The following is a 24067-nucleotide window of genomic DNA, read 5'->3' on the forward strand; positions in this document are numbered from 1 at the left end:
ATCTTTCCCAGCACCAGGGTCTTTTCCAGTGAGTCGGCTCTTCCCATCAGGTGGCCAAAGTATTGGAGCTTCAGCTTCAGCATCAGTCCTTCCAGTGAATTCAGGGTTGATTTCTTTAGGATGGACTGGTTGGATCTCCTTGCTGTCCAAGGGACTCTCAAGAGCCTTCTCCAGCACACAGTTCGAGAGCATCAACTTTTCAGTGCTCAGCCTTCTTTATGGTCCAGTGGGCACAGGCATTTGTCACACCTGCTGAATCTCAGCCACCAGGTACCCCATTCGCTGAGCACCCAGTCAAATGCCAGCTCAGCCAGAGGGGTGGGGAACACCAGGACCTCAGCTGTAACTCAGTGCCTGGCACTCAGTGTCTGGCACTGCCAGACCTCCTGGCTGGCAAGAAGGCACCAAGGGCATAGGGGCCTGGGGTTCGGGAGAGAGGCTCACTGTGAATGGGGGTGGAAGCACCTCCCTGAACCTCTGCCCCGACAGTCACCTGTTCATTCCTTTACCTCCCCTGAGAAGCCTTCCGTGACTGCTTCACCTACAAGCCCACCTGCCCGCAGTACCCTTTACCTGCTTCATTCTTCTAGAGATCTATCCCATCTTCAAAAAGCTTATGTCTGTCTTCCAGACTTAAATGGAATCTCATAATGTGCTGTGTTTCTGCTCTAGCACCCAGGCCGGGATCCCATAGCAGGCCCTGAGTGCCAGCCACTCTGCACAGCCCGCACAGAACTGGGACCCACCCGGCTCTGTGCTGGGTGCATGGAACATTCACTTCCTGGGCTGCAGGAAGTCAGTCCAGGAATCTGAGGCTCCCTCCAGGCACCTTCCGGTTCACCTGGTCTCCCTCCCGCCTTTGGACCTCCCTGCTGCTACTGCTGCAGCTAAGTCACTTCAGTCGTGTCCGACTCTGAGACCCCATAGATGGCAGCCCACCAGGCTCCCCCGTCCCTGGGATTCTCCAGGCAAGAACTGGAGTGGGTTGCCATTTCCTTCTCCAATGCATGAAAGTGAAAAGTGAAAGTGAAGTCGCTCAGTCGTGTCCGACTCTTCGTGACCCCATGGACTGCAGCCTACCAGGCTCCTCCATCCATGGGATTTTCCAGGCAAGAAGCAAACCTCCATCCCCCTTTGGTCTTCCCTGGGACCCACCTCCCCACCACCTCTCTTCTCTCCCCACACCAGCCCTCTGACAGAGGACAGAGCCCACGTGTGGCATGCACACCCTCCTGGCCCACAAAACACCTTCCTTCACCTCACCCCCTCCTGCTGTTGCCCATTCTCCTTCCCAGAAAACAAGCTTTTCTCTCTCTATTTAAATGCTTATTACATGGATCACTCAAGTACACTGCAGAAAAAATTTTAAACATATAATATTTACTGATTTTTAAAAAGGACCTAGAGTTCCATGGACGGGGGAGCCTGGTGGGCTGCCATCTATGGGGTCGCACAAAGTCGGACATGACTGAAGTGACTTACCAGCAGCAGCAGCAGCAGAGTTCCATCATATAAACATAATCACAGTTAACATCCTGAGCTTTGTTTTTCTAGGCTTTGTCCCGTGCACGTACGTGTGCGTGTGTGTGTACACAGTACTTAAAAGTTCAAAACACCAGCCAGGGTGTAGTTAGATACTTATTACTCGTAGACAGAGGAGGCTGGCGGGCTACAGTCCTCTGCTCTTCTTGCAGCAGGTGTTCTTCCATCCAGCAGCATCTAGAAGGGAGTGGTTCCATCCCCCGATAGGACTCTTGCTTCGTCATCCCTCTCTGACCCTCAGGTCCTGACCCCCACCCCCGCCTCCTGGCTCTGGAAACTTCTGCAAGGATGCCCTGTCCTCCTCATTCACTGCAGGAGACCCTTCCCGGCCTTGTGGTGCCTGGCCCTGCTGCCCACGCCCCTCTCAAGGCTCCCTGCTCCCATGACAGGACTGGGTCCCCTCTGCCTCCTCCACTCCAGCCTGATCCCAGTGGTCCTCTCCAATGGGGTGGTCTCCATCTATTTCTTTCCACATATATTCTGGCCAGTGGTGTGCTGGGAAAGGCTTAACTGATTCTCCAAGAGAAAATAATAGTAATATTGGGTTGGCCAAAAAGTTTATCCTGGTTTTTCCATAAGATGCTATAGAAAAAACCAAATGAACTTCTTGGCCAGCCCAATAATAATAATAATAACCCGATTTTTAGTCTATGCCAATTCCCATAGTGTAAATTCTACCCCCGTGGTCCATCTCAAGATGCCAGTATGATGCCATTGAACACAGAGTTGGGACGAGATTATATACCGTACTTCCAATATAGAGTAAACACCCTCAAAAACGGGCTTCCCCGCTGGCTCAGCAGTAAAGAATCTGCCTGCAATACAGGAGACACAGAAAATGTGAGTTCGATCTCCAGGTCAAGAAGATCCTCTGGAGGAGGGCTGGCAACTCACTCTACTATTCTTGCTGGGAAAATACCATAGACAGAGGAGGCTGGCAGCTACTGTCCATGGGGTGGCAAAAAGTCAGACGCAATGAAGCGACTAAGCACGCGTGCAACCTCAAAAACACAGATGCTAAAAATCTTACTAGGAGTAAGCAGTAGTATTTTACCAATAAAACAATAGTTGTATTAGTGGTATAAATTAGTGGTGTAAATGCTACTAGGAGTACTACTAGAAGTCATAAGTTTTGAATATTTATTACCTTAGTTTATAATAGAATGTGCTTAATTTTAAGTCCACACACAATCTGATTGTTTAAATAAGGGCTGTGAATCTGGCTTGCAAAATTCCTGACAATTTCACAATTGGTTCTCATGAGCCAGCCTGGGCCAGCGCCAGCACACCACTGGCCGTGTCCCAGCCCACACCCTGGCTAGTGGCCCATCTGAGCCCCATCTAAATTCTCTAGACCCTGTGAATGAGAGACAGGAAGAGGAGACAGAGAAGGACAAAGCCCCTGGCCTGTCTCCAACGCTGGGAGCGGGTGGGCAGGAGGCGGGAGGCAGGAAAAATATTCCTCTTCTGCAGTCAGTACCTGGGAACCCTGCTCCGCACTGTGCTCCCCTGTTATCCAACCGTCTCAATCTAACCCTCTCCTGCGCCTTTAGCTGCTGTTTATATGCTGCTGTGTTTCTGCCTTTTTAAAAAAGATGTTAATCAATTCTCCTTGTAAAAGATCCAAGTGATGCGGACACAGTGGGGGAAGGAGAGGTGGGCCGAGTTGACAGAGTCGCATTGAAACATACACATTATCATATGTAAAATAGATAGCCCGTAGGAATTTGCTGTATGACACAGGGAGCTCAAACCTGGTGCTCTGCGACAACATAGAGGATGGGGTGGGAGGGAGATTCAAGAGGAAGGGGACACAGGTATGCCTATGGCTGACTCATGTTAATGTATGGCAGAACCAACACAATCAGTCTAGTTCAGTCGCTCAATCGTGTCCAACTCTTTGCAACCCCATGGACTGCAGCACTCCAACACAATACTGGAAAGCAATTATCTTCCAATTAAAAACAAATAAATTTTTTTAAAAAGATCCAAGTGACACAAAAAGATGGAGAATGGAAAAAAAAAAAAAAGATGGAGAAGGAAGTTGGAGCTCAGTTGTTCTCCCCAGTCCAGAGCCCCTCCCTGGCTGCCAGCCTGCCCTTCCAGCAGTTGCCTCCTCTTGGATGTCCTCCAGGACTTCACACTTGACATTCTGAACCACAGTGACCCCACCTCTGTCCTCCCTATCTCAGGAGTGCCCCCACCCACCCATTTTCTCAGGCCACTAACCCTCATTGCTCCTCCCCTTTCCCCCCACCTCTTCACTCCCAATCCAGTTATTCACCAAGACCTGGAAATTTCACAGAAGAAATAACTCCTAAATCCATACCTCCCTCAAGGGTCTCAGAGACCCCTTCTGAGATCAAGTCCTTGAGATTTCACACCTTGCCCAGCAAAGAAGCTTCCAGCAGGGTTTCCCAGCCTCCAGTCTCCAGCCCCCAGCTTCAGGCCCTCTTCCAGAGCCATCAGAGCAAGCTCCCTGAAGGCAAACCCACCACATCCTCATTCCCCCTGATTCACTTAACTTTCGATTTGGGGATCACTTTTTATGTTAACCTTTGGCTTTTATGAGAAGCCCACGTTTCTCGTTTAATAAAGTGAATAATGCACAATAAAAAACAGAATATTTGAAAGAAAATAATAAAATAGGGAATGTCATCTGTGGCCAATTCCCCAAGGAAATCATTTAGAAAAAAAAAAAAACTGACTCAGTGTCTTGTCATTCACAAAACAAAACCCCCCAAATAGTAAGCAGTTATATAAATTATGATCAAGTCTTGCAGATTATTAAGTACTCTTTAAAAATCATTTTTTAAAAAATTTTTCTTTCAAGTGACATGGGGAAGTGTTGATGATGTGATATTTGGTTAGAAAGGGTTCAAGAGGGTCCCAAGGCAAAGTACACGGGCATGAATATCTAGGTGTGGGGGAAATGGGAACAGGGAACAGGATAAAAAGGAATCAACTTAAAAAAAATCAAGAGAGGCCTTGGAGGGAACCACGGTGGCAATATGACGTGAACCAAGGGGCATGATGAAGTCGGCCCTCTGCTCATGAAGGCCAGAGGGGATAAAGCGTATCTGTACATGCCCCATGGGGCTCCCCAGGTAGTGCCAGTTGTAAAGAGCCCACCTGGCAATGCAGGAGACATAGTAAGGACGCAGGTTCGATCCCCGGGTTGGGAAAACCCCCTGGAGGAAGGCATGGCAATTCACTCCAGTATTCTTGCCTGAAGAATCCCATGGACAGAATCCCTGGACAGAATTCCTGGCAGGCTATGGTCCATGGGGTCCCAGAGTCAGACATGACTAAAGCGACTTAACATACACATAAATATCCCACAGAACGTAGTTCCACACAGTGTTAATAGGTCTCATGAAAACAAATCCTTAATCTCAAAATTCAGACAAACTGAGAAGCAGGGGCTTAAGCAAAGTTAAGGTGACTTTGCTGCAAGACTTGTCAAAGCCTTTAATGTGCAAATGAGCAGTGTGATGACTTAGGAGGGGCAGTGAATAAGGTGACTACATGATTTATCATCCAAAGCCAGACACTGTGGAGAGAAAGCCAGTGCTATTAATACAGTATCATGCTAAGACTGCAAGCATAAACCAGGGCTGTCCCAGGCAGTACATGGTCACTCTGACCTAAAATTACAGCATTTTTCCTCTCTGTGTCACTTAAGGAAACCCTGCCTGCCTATCAGACCAGCTCCGGCACCACTCGTGGGCACTGCCACGGAGCTCCATTCTGCCTCGGTTTGCACAGCCTGCCACCCAAACTGCCAGGGTACACATCTGCACCACTCCACCCAGAACACTAGTCCTGGGAAGCAGGGTCCACACAGACCGCCTCTCCAGCCCCAGAGCCCCAGGACGGGGCTCAAATGCAGCCAGGCCAAGACCCTGACCTCCCCTCCGTGGTGAACCTGAAGTAACACACATCAATGCCCCACAAGCCCCACAGCAGCTTTCTGCTCCAAGACCCCTGCTCTCCCAGTAGGTACTCAACACAAAGGTCGAAGGAAGGGATGGGGTCTCCAGAGCATTCCACAACGGCGCCAACTTTCCCCTTGCCCGCTCCACCTCCCATCAGCTCCTTGACAGCACCCGCCCATATCGTCTCTGGAGAGACCCCTCCCAATGCACCCTGACCAAGGCAGGGCCCACCCTCTGGCCACCACAGGCCCAATATCTCCCCTGCTATGCTGTCCCCAGCCATCCATCCCCCGAAGAAGGGAGCCTCTCCCAGCCCGCTAGGGGCGGGTCCCAGCCCCAGGGATCGCTCAGCATCCTTCCTGAGCCCAAGGGAACTCAGAAGCCCCCCTTCCATTCCCCTTACTCCCAAACCAGGTGGACAGAGCATCCACCCAGCAGACTCGGCTGGGGCCCCAGGGAGACAAAGAAACGGGAGACTTACCCTGGAAAGAGCAGAGCCAGGTCCCCATGGAGAAGCCCTGCTATGGCCACGCCAGCCGCGGCGGGCGGGCGCTGGCAGCTGGGCCCCTGCCTGCCCCTCCCTGCTCTCACCACCCCCTGCCACCATTCCCAATCGATTCTGGGAGCATTAGGAGGCTGCCCTGCCCCCCGCCCGTCCACAGTCCAGCCACAGAAAAGCTCAGCTTGGCTTTCCCCATCCTGAGGGCATAAAAAAAGTTTAGGATGTGGTTAGGGGAGGAGAGCAAGAGCGTTGACCTTGAAGGGAGTGCGTGCCGCCCAGGGCAGCGCTGGCTCTGCACGAGCAAGGGCTGGAAGCTCCTGGTTCTGCCCAGGCTTGCACAGCATCTGGGACAAGTCAGTTAAAACGGGCATGATGCCACCTACCCTCCTAGGGGGGACTTCTCAGGTGGCACTAGTGATAAAGAGTCTGCCTGCAATGGAGGAGATGCAGGAGACTTGGGTTCAATCCCTGGGTCAGGCAGATCCCTTGGAGGAGGGCAGGGCAACCCACTCCCGTATTCTTGCCGGGAGAATCCCGTGGACAGAGGAGCTTGGTGGGCTACAGTCCATGGGGTCACAGAGTGGGACACGACTGAAGCGACTGAGAGCGTGCGCGCGCGCGCGCACACACACACACACACACACACACACACCCTCCTCGGGAGCATGGGGACTGAGCTGAGAGACAGACCTCCAGGGTGGAGTGGAGGGGGGTCAGTGTCTAGGACCAGAGGCCAGCTGTGAAGCTCTGTGAATGCCTCATCCCAGGCATGGCTGGTGCTCATGTCCGAGCACCCACAGGGTGTGGGGGCACCCGGGCCCCAGCTCAATAAGCCAGACCTGAAAAGCTCTGTGCCCCTTGGGGGAGATCATAGAATAAGAGGTAGACCCTGTCCTGAGTGGGGACTCCTTGTATGAAGGGAATGCCCATGCACACCGGTCCTTGGTCTCCTGTCCCCGACGCTCCGAATGGATAAAGGCCACAGGCCCACAGGTCACCCAGATCTCATTCTAATACAGAGATATGGCTCCTCGCACCTGCCCACCAGCCCCAGGTCTGAGCAGAGCGTGGGACTGGACTCAGCACTCCAGCCATCCCAGCCGCCTTACCCCTGGCGGGGGGCAGTGGGTGCCGGCAGCCTGAACCAGCTTTTTTTTTTTTTTTTTTAATCTCTTTCTTTCTTTATATTTTTTTAGCTGCACTGGACCCTCGTTGCTGCGCTCAGGCTTTCTCTAGTTGCGGCAAGTGGCTCCTCTCTAGCTGCAGTGCACAGGCTTCTCACTGCAGTGGCTTCTCTTGTTGCGGAGCACGGGCTCTAGACAGCTTGGGCTTCAGTAGTTGTGGCGCATGGGCCCAGCCGCTCCACAGCACGTGGGATCTTCCCGGACCAGGGATCGAACCCGTGTCCCCTGCACTGGCAGACGGACTCTCAACCACAAGACCACCAGGAGGTCCCCTGAGCCGGCTTTAGACGCGTCTCACAACCCCAGTCCTGCCTCTCTCTGGCCTGTAACTCTGGGCAACTCAGCTGAGAGCTCGAAGCCTCAGTTTTGTCACCTTTAAAATGGACAGAAGAGCAGTTCTTTTCACTGACTAGTTAACGAGAAAGAGACGTGAAAAGCCACCTGCTGCTGGGCTGGCTTGTAACAAAGCAAGTGTCAAACGCCATCCCCGCCTAGATGCAACATCTCTGGGGCTGGACCACAGTGTGAGGGATGCGAGAGGGGAGAGACCCTCTAAGGACCCACCTGCCCCAGTTGGGGGCAAGGGCAGAAGACCTCAACAGTGGTTTGTGGTCTGTCCCTTCGCTCAGCCGCCCTTGAGTGTCCTCCAGGTCCCCGAGGCCAGTCCTTCTTGTTCCAGAGGGACACGCACGGCCTGGCCTGGACTGTCCCCGACCTGAGGCTCAGAAGTGGACCCAGAAGGGCGAAGGGTCCCGTGCAAGCCCACCGTGGTCCCACCTTTCCCATGACGGCCCAGCAGCGTTGGGCCACTGAGGGCTGCTCCTGACCCACAGCAAGGACCGCCGCCAGCAGCATCTGGGGGCCTGGAGGCCTGAAATCCCCCCGTGTCTTCCTCAGGCCCAGGAAAGAGCCCCAACCCCCAGGGAAGCCTGGGTTTCAGCACCCCATCTCCCTTCCAGCCCCGCTCTTACCCTGGCCTACTCACAACCTTCCAAGGACCCCTCAACCTGCTCTCCATCCATTCTAGTCCTCAGAAACTTCAAGACTCAGAATCTTTGCCGGGGTGCCCTTTTCCTGACCTCGGAGTTGATGAGCGGCTTCCTGCTCATCAACTCAGATCTTCACAATCAGTGTCACCTCCTGAGTGAGGATCCCCCCCCTGGCCCCCGCCTGATCTGAAGCAGCCTCCAGGGGTTCCATCCCATCTGGCTGGGCTCCCCTGACCTCGAGGCCCACCCAGGCCTTGGTCCACTGGTGGGTCCCAGACTCCCATCCTGTGCACCAGCCCTGACCACCTCTGGGTCAGCTCCTGGTATGGGAGACCCCCTCCCACGTTCCCCTCCACCCCGGGCCATCCTCTCCCCATGTGTCACCACTCTGGGAACTGACACAGGCTGGGGTGGGCTGGGGCATCAATCCAGGCCTGGCCCTTGGCAGACCCTCTGCCCGGAGGCTGAGCTCATACTTTGGGAAGCTGCCACTGCCCTGATTCCCAGAGCAACTGCCCCCTCCAACCACCACCAGGCTCCAGCTTCTGCCAGACCCTCTCTCGGCGCCCCAGTGCCCACCCCCAGAGTCCCAGTGTCCCATGGGGACGGGCACCTCCAGCACCTTGGAGAGCCGATGGCCAGCTCCATGGTATGGGTGAGGGAGCCCACAGGCCAACAGGAGTTGGGGGCAGGCACCATCCTCCCCTGCTGCGGTCTCCCATCCCGGCTCTGCAGGGACTCGTTATGAGACCTGGAGCTGTGCCAAAAACGCCTCCCTTCCCCTCTCACAGGGTCCTTGCCCCGGCCAACTACTCCCTCCCCCAGCCCGGGGTCTGTGTCTCTCTGACCTGCAAAGGCAGGTGCCAGAGCAGGAAGGAGGGCGGCACCCAGCACAGCTGCCCCCTTTGGCCACCAGTATGTCCCTAAGTGGGGGGCGTGGCTCCTGATGGATCGGGCATTCAGGGAGTGGCACCCCCTCTCCCCAGAACAATCCCCCCTGCAGGGTTGGGGTCTAGGCAGACCACCCAGCCACCACCCTCAGGGGCTCCCAGACCAGGGTGACCAGGAGGCAACCAGCAGGCCCCACAGTGTGGTCCGATCCCCTTTCCTCCAGGGACCACAATGATGGAGCCGTTCAAGACAAGATGGCAAAGATGACACTGCCTTAGCAGGGGGCACGTGCCACAGAGGCAATGAAATGCCCAGCAGTCAGATGCTGGTTCGGATACAAACCATGCCTTAACTGCTCGAAACAACATGAGCAATAGCAAAGAAGACCAGAAGGAAATAGAGGACGATGGGTGGGGGGTGTGATTAGGTTAAATGGAGGAGTAATGGGAGTTCCTTCTTTTATCATTCAGATCTTTCCGTAATGAGATTATGGATGGTTGAAAGGAAAAGAAATTACTCTCTAATGAGCCTTGTGCCTGCAGGCACTTAATGTTTATTAACTCAGTTGATTCCATGAGAGAAATGTTATTATCCCATTTGCGGCTCTGAGAGGTCAAGTAACTCTTTCAAGGTCACACAGCAGGGGCAGAGCTAGGAGGGACGTGAGAGCTGGGTCACAGCCAGAACTCAGGCCTCTCTAGATCAGAGCGGGGGCAAGGAGGAAAGAATCTAGAAGGTGCTATGGGCTCTCTTGAAGAGGGAAGAGGGCCAGCAAGGGGCCTCACTTAAGCCCTTCTCCAATCAGTGTGTGTGTGTGTGTGTGTGTGCACACAAGTACACTCAGTTTTTGTCTGACTCTCTGCAACCCCATGAACTGCAGCCCACCAGGCTCCTCCGTCCATGGAATTTTCCAGGCAAGAATACTGAAGTAGGCTGCCATTTCCTTCTCTAGGGGATTTTCCTGACCCAGAGATTGAGCCCACATCTCTTGTGCCTCCTGCACTGGCCTCTCTCCAATCAAGGGGCTACACAACTCCCGCCCGCACTAGACCGAGCTCAGCCCACTTGGTGCCTCTGCCCAGGCTCTTCCTCCAGGTCCCATGTCACCCTCCTTCACATTTACATTCCTCTCGCCTCCAGGCTGAGCTCACTCACACTTCCTCCAGGAAGTCTTCTGCAGCCCACTCATGGTGGTCAGTCCCTTGACCTCTTCACAGCCCTGGCAGTGAGTGCAAACATCCTCACCTGGGTGACCACATGCCTCCTCGCCCATCTCCCCAATCCCGTTCTGAACCCCTGCAACCCTCTCTCCAAGCTTGAAGGATGCTTAGCAACACCCAAATGTTCTCTGCTATAATAACATCTTCCAACAGGTCCCATCACACTTAAAACAAACCCAGTCCCCCTGCCCTTCATCACCTGCCTCTGCCGCCCTCCCCAACCTCATACGCCTCATTTCCCAATTCCCTCTATCACATTCCTTTTGATTGAAAATTTCTCAGCAGCTCCTCACCGTTAGGATGGAAGTGAAACTCCCTGTATAACCCCAACTTGTCCCCGCAACCAGTCTACCCCTGTCTCACCGGCACACTTCCCACTGGTCACACAGCCTCACTCGCTTTTTTCCCCTCCCTTTCCGCTCCCTTCTGCACCGGGCCTTTGCATGTCCTGTTCCCTCTGCCTGGAATGCCTTCCCCTCCTCATCTAGTAAACCTAGATGAGGTCACCCTCACACCTCAGCTCACACGTGCCCTACTCAGGGAAGGTTTTGCTGACCTTCGGGACCGTGTCAGGCCCCAGTTAGAGGACCTCGTGATACTCAGCACCCCACCCCCCCACCAGGCTGGCAGTCCCCTAAGGGCTGGGACCACATCCAGTTTTGCTCAAAATGAGAGCTCCAGTGGTTAGGACTGCGTCCACAGAGCAGGCCCTTGATTTATATTTGTTGAGTGAATAGGATATTCTACAGCCATTTATAAATGATGGACACGCGAGATTTTTAGTGACATGAGAAAATCCACTTGATCATGTTAAAAGGGAAAAAGCAGATTTTCAGGTTGTATATGCAGCATGATTGCAAACAGCTAAGAAAAAAGTGAAAAGATAAAAACCAAAGTAATAATACCAGGTTGGCCAAAAAGTCTGTTTGGGTTTTACTGGTATATCGTACGGAAAAACCCGAATGAATGCTCTGGCCAACCCAGCAGTTGCCTCTAGAGACGATGACTGGCGATTTTACCCCCGCATCAAACTTTAACTAGTACACAGTGGACTATCTTAGTTTTGTCACCAGAAAAAGCCAACAGCTAACAGCTGTCCTCAACCATTTGCCTTCAGAGCTGGTGCCTCCAGTCAGAGTGCCCGGCCTTAACCCTGCCCTGTGGGCACCCTGTGCCCACCCGCAGGAGGTTACATGAGTAAAGCAAGTTCAAAGGGCACGGGTCTGGGTGGCACACAAGAAAGCTAGTGTGGGGGACCATCTCAGACCCCAGAAGGGGAATGAGTGGGCGCAGGGAGGTTGGCAGAGGTTGGAGTGCCAACAGGGCTGTGTCTTCCAGGCTGAGTGATGTGGGCAAGGTGCCATGCCTCCCCGGGCTTCCACTGCCTCGTCCCTAAGGGAAGGCAACAGCAGTACCTGCCTCCTGGAGCTGGAAAAGTGTCAAAAGGAACAATGAACCCAAAGCACGTGTTACTGCCCATCGCTAGTTAATTTTCAGAGGGATGTGGGCAGACATCAAGAAGAACTTCCCAGAACCACTGGCCTCCGGGCTGGTCAGGAAGTGGCTCAAGTCCTTTCAGCTCTTCCAGAAGAACCACTACCCGCCACCCCCCTCCAGCCTCTCACCCCTCTACCCTTGGTCCTACGCACCTTCCTTAGAGCCAGTGGGCGCTACGGTGGTAGAGGCCGAGGCTGACCCAGTGGACGTCCGACCCATGGGGCTTGAGTGCTTCCCCCCACGGCCGGGGGGCTTCAGGCCGCTGGGCTTCTGCATGGTGGTGCCACTGGGTGGGCACAGAAGGTCCGCGCGGGTCACGTGCTCTCCGCCATGGTCACTCACCTGTGGGCAGACAACAGAAGGGATGACATTACATCACCAGATGACATCACACCCCTGGCCCCGTGAAGTGGAGACCACGGTCACCCCCATTTTCCAGATGGGGAAGTTGAGGTACAGAGAAGTGGTCACAGGTGTGGGCTGTGCATGAGAAGATGTTGTCGGGACTTGTGTCCTGGTCTGCCGGACTCTCAGTCTGGCTTGCTCTCTCTGCCCAGGTCCTGGGCCCAGGAGGTGAGAATCGAGAGTGAGCTGGTTCGGGGGTCTGCGGCACTGGCTGTATTAACCCCAGACGCCCCAGAGCAGGACCACGTGGGTCATCACAGCCACCAACAGCTGGATGCGGCTCTCACCACCAGAGCACAGGCTGGCAGGTTCTGACATGCAAGGCAACCTGGTGGGTCACTCCCCAGTGGACCCCAGACCCTCTAGGACTAGCTAACAGCTCTCATGCTTCTCCATGTGGGCGGACAAAGCAACATCTAATTTAATCAACCAGCTTCACCATGCAGGCCACATGCCAGCTATTGAGTCCAGCACCCGCCCACCCCATCCCTAGTGGAGGGACACACCCACACACAGAGAAGCTTAGACCTGCCCCAACCTCGCACCAGTATGGACTCAGCATGCCCTCTGCCCACCCTCCCACCGCTACAGCTCCCTGCTTTTATGACTAAGCAGAGAAGAACGCGATGCACACAGCACGCAGGGCATTAGGTCTGACAAAGGGGACTCCTGAGAGGGGAAGTCCCCATGTCCATGGTGATCAGTTCAGGGTACCAGGTGACAGCAAGATGGGCCTGGCTCAGGGGGGCTGGGGGAGCAGAAAGGACGGGCCCACCACTCTACCCCCACCACACTGTGCGCACTCCCTCTCTTGTACGAGATGCCCGTGGAGGACTCACCGCCCGCTGGGCCCTGTCCCGCCCCCAGAGCCGCAGGCAGGATGCGCCCTCTGCCTTGGGGGGCACACTGTCCAGTAGGGAGAGGGAATACAGAGCACCACGGACAGATAGAGGATTTGGGGAGAAGCATCACGCCCCCCAGGGGCGCTGTATCTCATCCCACTCTTAGACATAGAACACTATTCCTTTTTAGAGAACATTTTTCTCCATTCTTTTTTTCCCCCCAATTTTAAAATTTTATTATTTATTTTTTATTTTTGGCTGCACTGGGTCTTCATTACTGCACTCGGGCTTTTCTCCAGTTGTGGCGAGGGGGGCCTTCTCTCCAGTTGCAGTGTTCAGGCTTCTCTTGTCATGGAGCACAGACTCTAGGGCACACAGGCTTCAGGAGTTGCGGCTCCCGGGCTCTGGAGCACAGGCTCAACAGTTGTGGCACACGGGCTTAGTTGCTCCAAAGCATGTGGGATCTTGCCAGACGAGGAATCAAACCGGTGTCCCTGCATTGCCAGGTGGATTCTTTGCCACTGAGCCACCAGGGAGATCCCCTTTTCTCCATTCTTGATGCATATGATCTGTGTGTGCACACTAAGTCCTTTCAGTTGTGTCTGACTCTGTACAACCCCATGGATTGCAGCCTGCCAGGCTCCTCTGTCCATGGGATTCTCCAGACAAGAATACTGGAGTAGGCTGCCATGCCCTCCTGTAGGGAAATCTTCCTGAACCAGGGATCGAACCTGCATCTCTTATGTCTCCTCCTTGGCAGGTGGGTTCTTTACCACCAGTGCCACCTGGGAAGCCCCATATGACTTACGTGAGCTGACCCCAAAGTCCCACACCTAGAGTGGACACATGACCCAGGCCTGGCCAGAGCCCCATGGTTAGCTGAAGGAAGGTGGTGTGACCCAAGCAGCATCAGGGCCTGGACTCTGGTTGGAAGCTTTGGGAAGAGGTGCTCTTCTTGTTCCAGGGCTGCCTGGCTGGGGGATGAAAGCCAGGAGCTACAGGGTTACCACATGGCAGAGCCTGCCAGGGAGCAGTGCCAGCACAGAGAAAGCAGATGTGAGTCCCAGGATTCGGAGAGCCTGGATCCAGCTGAACCTGAAGGTGGTCCCCTGAGCCCTTCATTCACATCAGCCGACAAATCCTCACACACACACAGGCATTGTTATATCTTTTTGCCTAATTCTCTTTGAGGGACACCTGCAATTGACTTCAGGTGGGGCAGTGATAAAGAATCTACCTGCCAATGCAAGAGACGTGGGTTCAATCCCTGGGTCTGGAAGATCCCCTGGAGGAGGGCATGGTAACCCACTCCAGTATTCTTGTCTGTGTGAACAGAGAAGCCTGGCAGGCTACAGTCCATGGGGTTGGAAAGAGTCAGACACAACTCAGCGACTGAGCACGCATGCACGTCACCCGAAATCAAATAAATTCTGACTAATACAGAAGCCAACCCACAATGCTCCCAGCAGGAATATGCAAAGTGTCCCCAGAATGGCTCTCAGGCCAACAAGATGAGCCAGCAACATTATTACCCATCCTGGCACAGCCATGGAAAGAGTCAGCTCCTCATACAGGGCAGCTAGACATCAGAGCGGAGGAAAATGACCTCCCCTAAGCCACAGAATGGTGGCACCTACATGCCCAAGTGGGCTGATGGGAGCAAGGCATACCTGCCAGCCTTGACCTGCCCACCCCCCACCCGAAGCCACCAAACCCAGCATTCTAATCACCCAACCAACTACCTAATACCCCAGGAATTCTGGGGCCTAGGAGTCACTTGCTGTTAGGCATGGGTCAAGCTACAAATCATGTATCTAATAAACGTCATCCATCACCAACATATAAAGAACATTTGGACTTCCCTGGTGGTCTAGGGGTTGAGGATCCACCTGCCAACGCAGGGGACACCGGTTCAATCCCTAGTCCAAGAAGATTCCACCCACGACTAGTGAAGCCTGCGTGTCCTAGAGCCCATGCTCCGCAACAAGAGAAGCCACCGCAGTGACAAGCCCTCGCACTGAAACTAAAGCCCCACGTGCAGCAACAGACCCAGTGCAACCAAAAATAATGAACAGATGACTTTTAAAAAGAGAACACCTGACAACCTGCTAATAAGACCTAATAAACAAAATGAACAAAAGAGCTGAATACCCACTTCACCAATGAAGGTGTGCAAACAGCAACAAGCATGTGGAAAGATGGCCAACATCCTCAGTCATGAGGGTAATATGGATCAAAACCACAATGTGATACCACTTCACGCCGACTGGAGCAGCTAACATAGAAAAACTGACAATATCAAGTGCTGATGACAATGTGGAATAATCAGAACAGATTGTTGGGAGAAATGAAAAATGGGGCAAACCCGCTGGAAAACAGTTTTTGACAATTTCTTGAAAAGTTAATACATACCCACTATATGACCCAACCACCAAAGAGAAATAAAAACATGTATCCATACAAACATTTGTTTAAAAAAAAATTGTTCATAGTGACCTTATTCACAAAACATGAAACACCCCCAAATGTCCATCAACTGGTGAACACACGAACACATTTATACAATAGTACACAGAGGTCCCTTGGCATCCTCAGGGGATTGGTTCAGGACCCTCTGCAGATATCTAAATGGGAGGATGCTCAAGTCCCTCACATAAAATGATATCATGCAGTCAGCCCTTCTGACTGCAGATGCAGAACCCAACTATCCTTTTTTTTGGCTATGCCATATGGCATAGCCACCAGGGCTTCCCTGGTGACTCAAAACGGTAAAGAATCTGCCTGCAATGCGGCAGACGCGAGTTTGACCCCTGGGTTGGGAAGATCACTTGGAGAAGGAAATGACAACCCACTCCAGTATTCTTGCCCGGAGAATTCCATGGACAGAGGAGGCTGGCAGGCTACAGTCCATGGGGTCGCAAAGAGTCGGACACAACTGAGCGACTGACACTTCCACTTTTCTGCAGCATGTAGGACCTTATTTTCCCAATCAGGACTGAACACACACCCCCTGCATTGGAAGGCAGTCTTCACCACTGGACCACCAGGGAAGTCCTTGACTACAGATATATGCAACAATATTGAATGAGCCTCCAAAACACTATGCCAAGTGAAAGAAACCAGACACAAAAGACTACACATTGTTTGAAATCTCAAAACTATAGACACAGAAAGATCAGCAGTTGCTGGGGGCTGGGCAGGGACTGACTTCAAATAGGCACAAGAGAACATTCTGGGTGGTAGAAATACTCTAACCCTGAACTGTGGTGATGGCTGCCCACCCATATGTTTATACTAAAAGTCATCAAACTGTACACTTAAAATGGATAGATTTAACGGTAGGTAAATTAGATCTCAACTTTTTAAATCCATAAAAAAAAAAAAAAAATTCCTGAAGACTCCCCACAGAAGTTAGTGCAAGGTCCTCCTCATGCCCTACCACGGCCCTCCCTCGTCCACTCCACTCCAGCCACTCTTGCTCACGCTAAGCATGGCCTGGCCTCAGGGCCTTTGCACATGCTGTTGCCTCTGCCTGGAGTGCTTTTCCCTCAGATATGCAGTGTGCTGCTCATCTCCTTCAAGCACCTGCTCCAATGTCCCCTTCTAAGAGTACAAGCCCTCCCCACCCCTCCCCTGCTTTGTATTTCTCTACTGCCTGAGGATAGGACTTGAGTCTGTTTTGTTTCCTGAGGTATCTTTGGTCCTGATGTAGGCCTGGTGCCTACAGGTGCTCGGTGAATCTCTTGGTTAATGACACTGGCTTAAAGCAATGAAAGGCCCGGGAGGCTCCCCTCACCTCCCCAGGGCCCAGGCTTCAGGACTCAGTGGCTTCTAATGATCAACCCAGCTGGTCGTCTCACACTGCGGCTTTTCAGGCAGCTGGTCCGCTCACTAGCTTGCCTGCTCTCTGAGACAGGGACCAGGCGTCAAAACTGTGTCTGGCATTCCAGCCTCCCCAGCCAGCCTTGCCGACAATGACCCTGCATTTCCTCACCACTCGCCTGCCACTCCCGCACGTCCCAGACTCTTCCTCTGCCTTTTCCCCCCACCTGCTTCACTTCACATATTCCAGCCACATATGAGACACTTGGCCCAATGCCTCCTCCTCCAGGAAGTCCCCCAGGACCTTTGACCCAGAGAGGCTTGAGGATCACACACTGAGCCAAGAAGAGAGAATACTGTTCTCTTATCTTCATCTGCCTCCTGGGAACCCATGGGCCACCCCGGCTGGGGCCACAGTCTCCTCTCTGGGAACCCCAGCTTCAGCAGGGTACCTGGCACAGAGCTTGTGATTCAGAAACCCCATAGGACAGCACATTTGCTGTGGCTCAGAGGACAACAAATCTCTGGGGATACTGCTCTCAGGGGAGGCTTCCAGAGGCTCCCATAGTCGCCCTCCTGCCCTCCCAGGCCCTGATGACCCAGGAGCATCCAGTATGAGGAACCTACTGTGTGCCAGACCATACGCCCTGGTGAGGCAGTGGGCATCCTACAGGTGAACATTCGATGCCCAGGTAAGTCCGAAGATGCACCTAAAGCCACAGACCGCTCAGCAGCTGGGCGGGAGTCAGACCCAGATCTGGCCCCGCCTCCCCACGCTGCCTGGACCAGGCTTGGAATAACATTTGTAGGACCCCTGGCCTCTGGGGAGGGCGCCCACGTGCCTCACTGACAAAGGAGACCAGAAGAGAAGGCGGAAGAGAGCAGAACCCCGGCGGTGTAACCCAGTCCCCAGAGGGCTGGGGTCAGAGGAGGAGAGGCCAGCCACCCACCCCCAGCCCCACCCCCACCCCCGCGCAAGGCTCCAGCGCTGGGGGAGCACGGCGAGGGGCAAATGGAACAGGAAGAGGGGGAGGAGGGCCCTTTATGACTCAGGCCCGCTCGTGGGATACAGGAAGAGAGAGGTTTCTTGGAAAAAGCTGGGACGTGGGGATACGCTGGCCTTTGACCACGCTGCGGCCGATGGGGGAGGCCTGGGAGGAAGTATTGCTTTCAGTCTCACGGAGTCCAAACTCTAGACCCATCACGACTAGCTGTAGGGCCCCGGCCGGGTGTGAGCCTCAGCGTCATCACCTGTAAAATGGGAGGGAACACTGCTGCCACGTGGGAAGCACGGCGTGCAAGGCCGCGGAGGCAGCCCCACGAGGGTGCCTCTGTGCCCGGCACACAGGCTGTGCAGAAGGGGCGGCGTCTCTACGATCCGGTCTCTGTTATGTTCTCCGCAAGCCCGGAATGCACACGCCGCCTCCCCCTGGGACCCGGGGCCACAAGGCAGGCATCGCAGAGGCGGGCGAGGGCGGGTGGCATTCAGACCAACAGGCCCCCTTTGTGGCGCCTTCAATCGCCATTGACAGAAGACAAACCGGGCTGCATTTCAGGGTTTCCATTTCAGCTGTCCCGGGGGTGGCGGGCCGCAGTTTGGGGCCGGGGAGGGGGAATGGGGCCCAAGAACTTTCTGCCAATCGGAGGCCCAGGGTGCAGCCCGGCAGATCGGGGAAAGGTGCCAAATAGGACAGTGGAAAGCCCGTGCCCTCGTGCCAGCGTCGCCCAAAGGGCGCAGGAGGCGGCACCAGGAAGTGGGCTCCCAGGACCAGACCTCAGCTCAGCCATCAGCCGCACCCTGGGCTCTCCTCCTGGAGGGCAGCCCTCCCCCTCCGCCCAACAGAGGCGGCTCTCCGGGCGCGGGGTTGGGGGGCTGCGCCTCCTCCCCACCCCACGGATCCCCGCGGCTGGGGTGCCCAAGCTCCCCCTGCTCTTCTGAGCCACGTGGCAGCCAGAGATGGACTCAGTGTGGCCCCCTGCCCAAAGGCTGGGGACCGCAACAGTGCCATGGTGGTGTGGGGGAGGGGAGGAAGAGTGCTCTACCGGGAGCACGGGGTGGGGGCTGGGAGCACAGACCCCATCCTGCCAAGTCGACCAAACAGCTGAGGATTTAGAGTGCTTAAAGTGGGGCGGGGGTTGGGGGGGTATCCAGAGACTGAAAGGGACACTTGGCTGGCGGGGGGTGGGCTAAGGGTCTCCTAGTGGTGCCCAGACACTGGGATGGCGGGGCGGGGATAAAGCCCCACGGAAGACATCGAGCAAAGAATCCAACAGTTTGCATGGGCATTTTTTTTTCTTGGAAAGCACAAAGCAATCAGTTTTATTATGTCAAGTATGTATATATGTTGTAGAGAATTTCTAATCAAATCAAGTTTTTTGCTCTGTTTCATTTTTCTACACCTTTGAAGAATATTTAATGTTTTAAAAAACTGTATTATTGGAGTATAACTGCTTGATGATGTTCTGTTAGTTTCTGCTGTACAACAAAGTAAAGGACACATATATGCTTTCCCTCTTGAACCTCCCACCCCCTGCCAGTCCCACCCCTCTAGATCTGCACGGAACACCGGGCTGTGCTCCCTGTGCTATACAGCAGCTTCCCACTAGCTATTCCTTTTTATTTATTGATTTTATTTGGAGGACAATTACTTTACAATAGTGTGATGGTTTTTGCCATCCATCGATATGAGTTGGTCACAGGTATACCTGAAGCCCCCTCCCCCAGCTGTTTTACACATGGCAGGGTGTATACAGCAGTGCTACAATCCCAATCTGCCCGACTCCCCTGCCCCCCTTGGCCACATGTCCACTCTCCAGGTCTGCGTTTCTATTCCTACCCTAAAGATAGGTTCGTCTGTACCATTTTTCTAGATTCCATATATATATGCGTTAATATATGATTTTTTTTTTTCTTTTTGACTCACTTCCCTGTGTGTCCAGATAAGCATTTTAGCGAAACTTCCAGGAGCCGATGAGGACGAGGTGGGTGGGGGCTGCTGCGACAGACAGGGACTCCAGGAAGTCTGAACTGAGACAGAGGCAGTGGCTGGAGGGGACAGACGCTGAGCAGGTGGCAAACAGCGGTGGGGGGTGGGAGGAGGCGGAGTAGGGAGGGCTAAGGAAAGGATGGCAGGAGAGTCAACGCCAGGAGGGACCTGGGAGATGGGAGGGGCTGGGGCGGGGGTGGTGCTCATTTGGGGACACGTTAGTGGGAAGTGATGGGGGTCTAGGGCGCCCACCTAGTGTGCAGGGTCAGGGGCTGGAGGGGAAGAAGAAAGGGACCCCAGGCACCAAGCTGAGGGCACCCGATGATAGCAGGGCATGAGCAGGCCAGCTTTTGAGGAGACAGGTGGGGCCTCCCCAGTCACAGGGAAATGCAAATCCAAGCTGCCAGATCCTGTTTCCCACCCAATCAGATGGGCGCAAAGTCAAAGAGCCAGGTGATACCAAGTTGCTGGAAAGGCCTCGGGGTAGAGCTCACCAGTGGGCACCGGGAAGGTAGGGGGGCAGGGAGACGTGCGGGTGCAGAGGACACCCAACCACGGACCTTGGCCAAGCATCCAGGAAGCACCTCCATGGTGCTAATCCACAGCACCCCCAGCAAATGTGGCTTGAGGGATGGGGCTGGGGCGGGGCAAGTGGGGGCTTCATTTCTATTTTTTTTTTAATGCAGGAGGCCTGGGTTCGATCCTTGGGTTGGGAAGATCCCCTGGAGAAGAGAATGGCTACCCACTCCAGTATTCTTGCCTGGAGAATCCCCATGAACAGAGGAACCTGGTGGGCTACAGTCTGTAGCATCCCAAAGAGCCTGACATGACTGAGCAAGTAACACTTTGACTTTTCATTATTTATTTGCCTGAGCTGGGTCTTTGATGCAGCACTCTCAATCTTCAATTTTCCTTGTGGCATGCGGAATCTTTTTAGCTGGGCATGTGGGACCTAGTTCCCTGACCAGGGATTGAACTTGGGCCCCCCTGCATTGGGAGCGCAGAGTCTTACCCACTGGACCACCACACACAAGTCCTGCTTCATTAGTATTTGTAAGATTTGCTTCTTTCAGTCCCGCATGCTGTACACGGGAGTTCACTGAGCCCTGTCTATTCTTTCGAGTGCCTAAAATATTTCAAAACATTAAAATTTTACTTTTATTTATTTTTAGACTGCCTGGTGAGGCATGCAGGATTTCGTTCCCCAGCCCGGGATCGAACCCATGCCCCCTGCAATAAAAGTGTGGATTCTTAACCACTGGTCTGCTAGGGAAGTCCCTCAAAATACTTTTTAAATAAAAAAAAAACATTTTTTTTAAAGATAGACACAAGGAGAGAGGGAGAGAAAACAGTTTCCCCCCCATGCACACCCACCAAGAGGAATGGGGGGCAGGCACCAAACAGAGTGAACCCCAGGTGCTGACCCCAGGCTCCAAATGGTGGGCCCTTATACAAACATGGTATGGGTGCCCCCAGCCCTGGCCCACTGGGCACCCCAACACTCACACCTGCACTAGAACCCCAGTGCTACCCAACCCCCAAATCCAGGGTGACCACCGCCCCCATGAGCCTCCACCCAGCCGGCATCATGGCCCGTCCCATCCTGCTGGGGAAGGAGGCCATTTGTTTGCATGTGACTGAGGCTCGGGAAATTTCAGCCAGTGGTGAGGCTGGGATCCCCACGGGCAAGTGGAGAGTGGGGCACCCTCCCTGCGAGCCCTGCCAGCTCAGAGCAGCCGCCCCGAGGCCGGGGAGGGCCGGGGCGGTGCGGCCTGCCTGTGGCCCCGGCCCCACACCCGCCCTGCTCTCACCCAGTGGGGGGACCACAGGGCAGAATGTGTCAGCCGAACATTCACACAGCCGCCGGCCAGCGGCAAGACACTCCAGGAAGCATGGGGCAGCAGTGGGCCCCGTCTGGGGTCCGAGTCGCCCTGGGGATGCCTGGCAGCCATTCAAAACATGCAGAAGGGACCCGGCCCAAGCCTCACAGCTGCGCTAGGGTAGGAACCCAGGCTCCACCAGCTGATGTGGCTTCCAGGAGCGGGGAGAGAGGACAAAGCTGCGGAGATGACAGGGCAGGCGCGCCCACAGGACTGAGCAGGGAAGGACAGGCGGACCCAAGAGCCCTGGTCGACTCCCCATCTCCCTGGCACCTGCAGGGGGAGCCACGAGCAGGGCTGAGTCCAGAAGGCCGGGATGTAGTCCCGCCTGCTTGCCATCCTGCATCCTCACAGCTCCTGAGCTTGGGGCTGCGGTTCTTAATTTGTAAGTCAGTATCTTCCTTGTCCGGCCCACTGCCTGGGCGACTGCAGAGCTCTGGAAATGGCCAGCCTGTCAGTCCTCCCTGAGCTGGACAGACTGGGCTGTGGCCATCTTCCCTTGGGCTGGGAGTTCAGATCCTGTCTCCCAGCAAAGGGGATCAGGACTTCCCCTCCCTGCCCTGCCAGTCCAGCGAGGGGAAGGAATGTGGATATACTTCTGTGCATTACACACACACACACACACACACACACACACACACACACACACACACAGCTGGCATGCTCAGAACCAGAGCACAGCCATGGCCCCAGAGCCCCAGCCCCAGCTGTGCGGCCACGCTCCAGACTTAGTGACTGGACAGCTGGGATCCTCCCACCACTGGTCCAGGACACTGGGCAGGCATCAGCCTGACTTTGCTGGATGGGGTCCCGGATTAGGCCCAAAGAGAAGGGCTAGTTGCTCCCTGACCCACCTTTATTCCCATTTCACAGGATGGGAAAACTGAGGCCCAGGGCAGAAACGTGAAGCGAACAGGACAGTAAGAGACAACTGCCCAAATGAAGAAGAGCTGGGCTGGGCAAGAAGGTCCTTGAGATCAGACAAAATTGGAGTCACAGGGAAGGGCGGGGCTGCTGAGGTCACCCAGCCATCAGGGCAACAGGAAGGAATGGGCTCTGGTATCCTGCCTCCCTGGCCACAATGCTGAGCCAGTTGTCTTTCACTACTGCCTCCTTCCCTTCTGGTTTCCATGGCAGCTCCATCTAACCCGTCCAGGCCAGCGCAGCTGCAGGAGGGTCACCCATCTCCTGGGTTCTCCTCCCCAACCCAGCATGCTGGGCCTCCTCCCCAGGGTTGGGATTTGCACAAGCAACTCAAAAAGACCCCTGAGCAAAAGGAGAGTCTTTACAATAAGTGGTGCTGGATCAAATGGATAGCCAAGAGGGAAAAAAACCAAAAACCAAAAAAACCCCATTATCTTTTCTGTGACTGGCAGAATAATGGCTTCATCCTGGTCCTTGTGAATTTATCAGTTTATGTGGCAAAAGGGAATTAAGGCTGCAGATAGAACTAAGCTGCTAATCAGCTGACCTGAGAGAAGATTATTCTGAATGATCCAGGCAGACGCAATGTAATCACGAGGGTCCTTATAGGTGGAAAGGGGAGGCAGGAGAGGCAGAGAGATGGCTGCCTGCAAAGGACCCGGTCCAACATTGCTGGCTTTGAGGATGGAGGCAGGGGCTGACAGCCAAAGAATGCAAGTGGCCTCTAAGAAGCTGGAAAAGGTTTCCAGAAACAGATTTTTCCTTAGAATTCCTAGAAGGAACGTAGCCCTGCTGACATCTTGATTTCAGCCTGCTGAGATCCATGTCAGACTTCTGACCTCCAGAAGTGTAAGATAATACATTTGTGTTGTTTTAAACCACTAAGTTTGTGGTCATTTGTTATAAGAGCTACAGGAAATTAATACGCTTGCTTCACATCATACACGACAATCAGCTCCAGACAGAGGGCAGGATCTAAACGTGAAAGGTAAAACAATACAGTTTTTAGAAGACATGAAAGAGGATCTGCCTAACGCTGGAGAAAGGCAGAGATTTCAACACAGGAAGTGCTGAAAGGGAAGAGATGGAAAAACTGGACAATATGCTTCTGTGACTCAAATGATACCACTGGGGTTGGGGGGAAGGAGAGAGAGAGAATGAATTTGTAATTCCTGTATTCTGCAAAGGATTCCTATTCAGAATATGGGAAAAACTCAACAAATCAAGTAAGAAAAAACTCAGCAAGACTTGAACAAGCACTTCAGCCCAGAAAAGGGTATTCAAACGACCCATAAACAGATGAAAAGAAGTTCACCTTCATTAGTCACCATGACAACACTACATCCGCTGGAATGTATAAAAGGAAGCATGGACCCAAGTGTTGGTGAGGACGTGGAATACCCAGAACGCTCGTGCACTGGTAGCACGAGTGCAAAGTGGTGTC

General features: G+C 53.9%; 1 protein-coding gene across 2 annotated transcripts in view; it reads right to left on the reverse strand.

Annotated features, from left to right (window-relative positions):
• CLIP2 (CAP-Gly domain containing linker protein 2) overlaps nucleotides 1-24067 on the reverse strand; it is a 75134-nt gene that overhangs the window by 41160 nt on the left and 9907 nt on the right. For both annotated transcript variants that reach the window (XM_019988161.2, XM_019988160.2), the window contains exon 2: nucleotides 11916-12105. In XM_019988161.2, the coding sequence (XP_019843720.2) occupies nucleotides 11916-12039 (124 nt within the window). In that variant the 5' untranslated portion in view covers nucleotides 12040-12105. The remainder of the gene's footprint in view (nucleotides 1-11915; nucleotides 12106-24067) is intronic.

This window comes from Bos indicus, chromosome 25 (genome assembly GCF_029378745.1).
Source record: "Bos indicus isolate NIAB-ARS_2022 breed Sahiwal x Tharparkar chromosome 25, NIAB-ARS_B.indTharparkar_mat_pri_1.0, whole genome shotgun sequence".
In the NCBI taxonomy this organism is placed as follows: Eukaryota; Metazoa; Chordata; class Mammalia; order Artiodactyla; family Bovidae; genus Bos; species Bos indicus.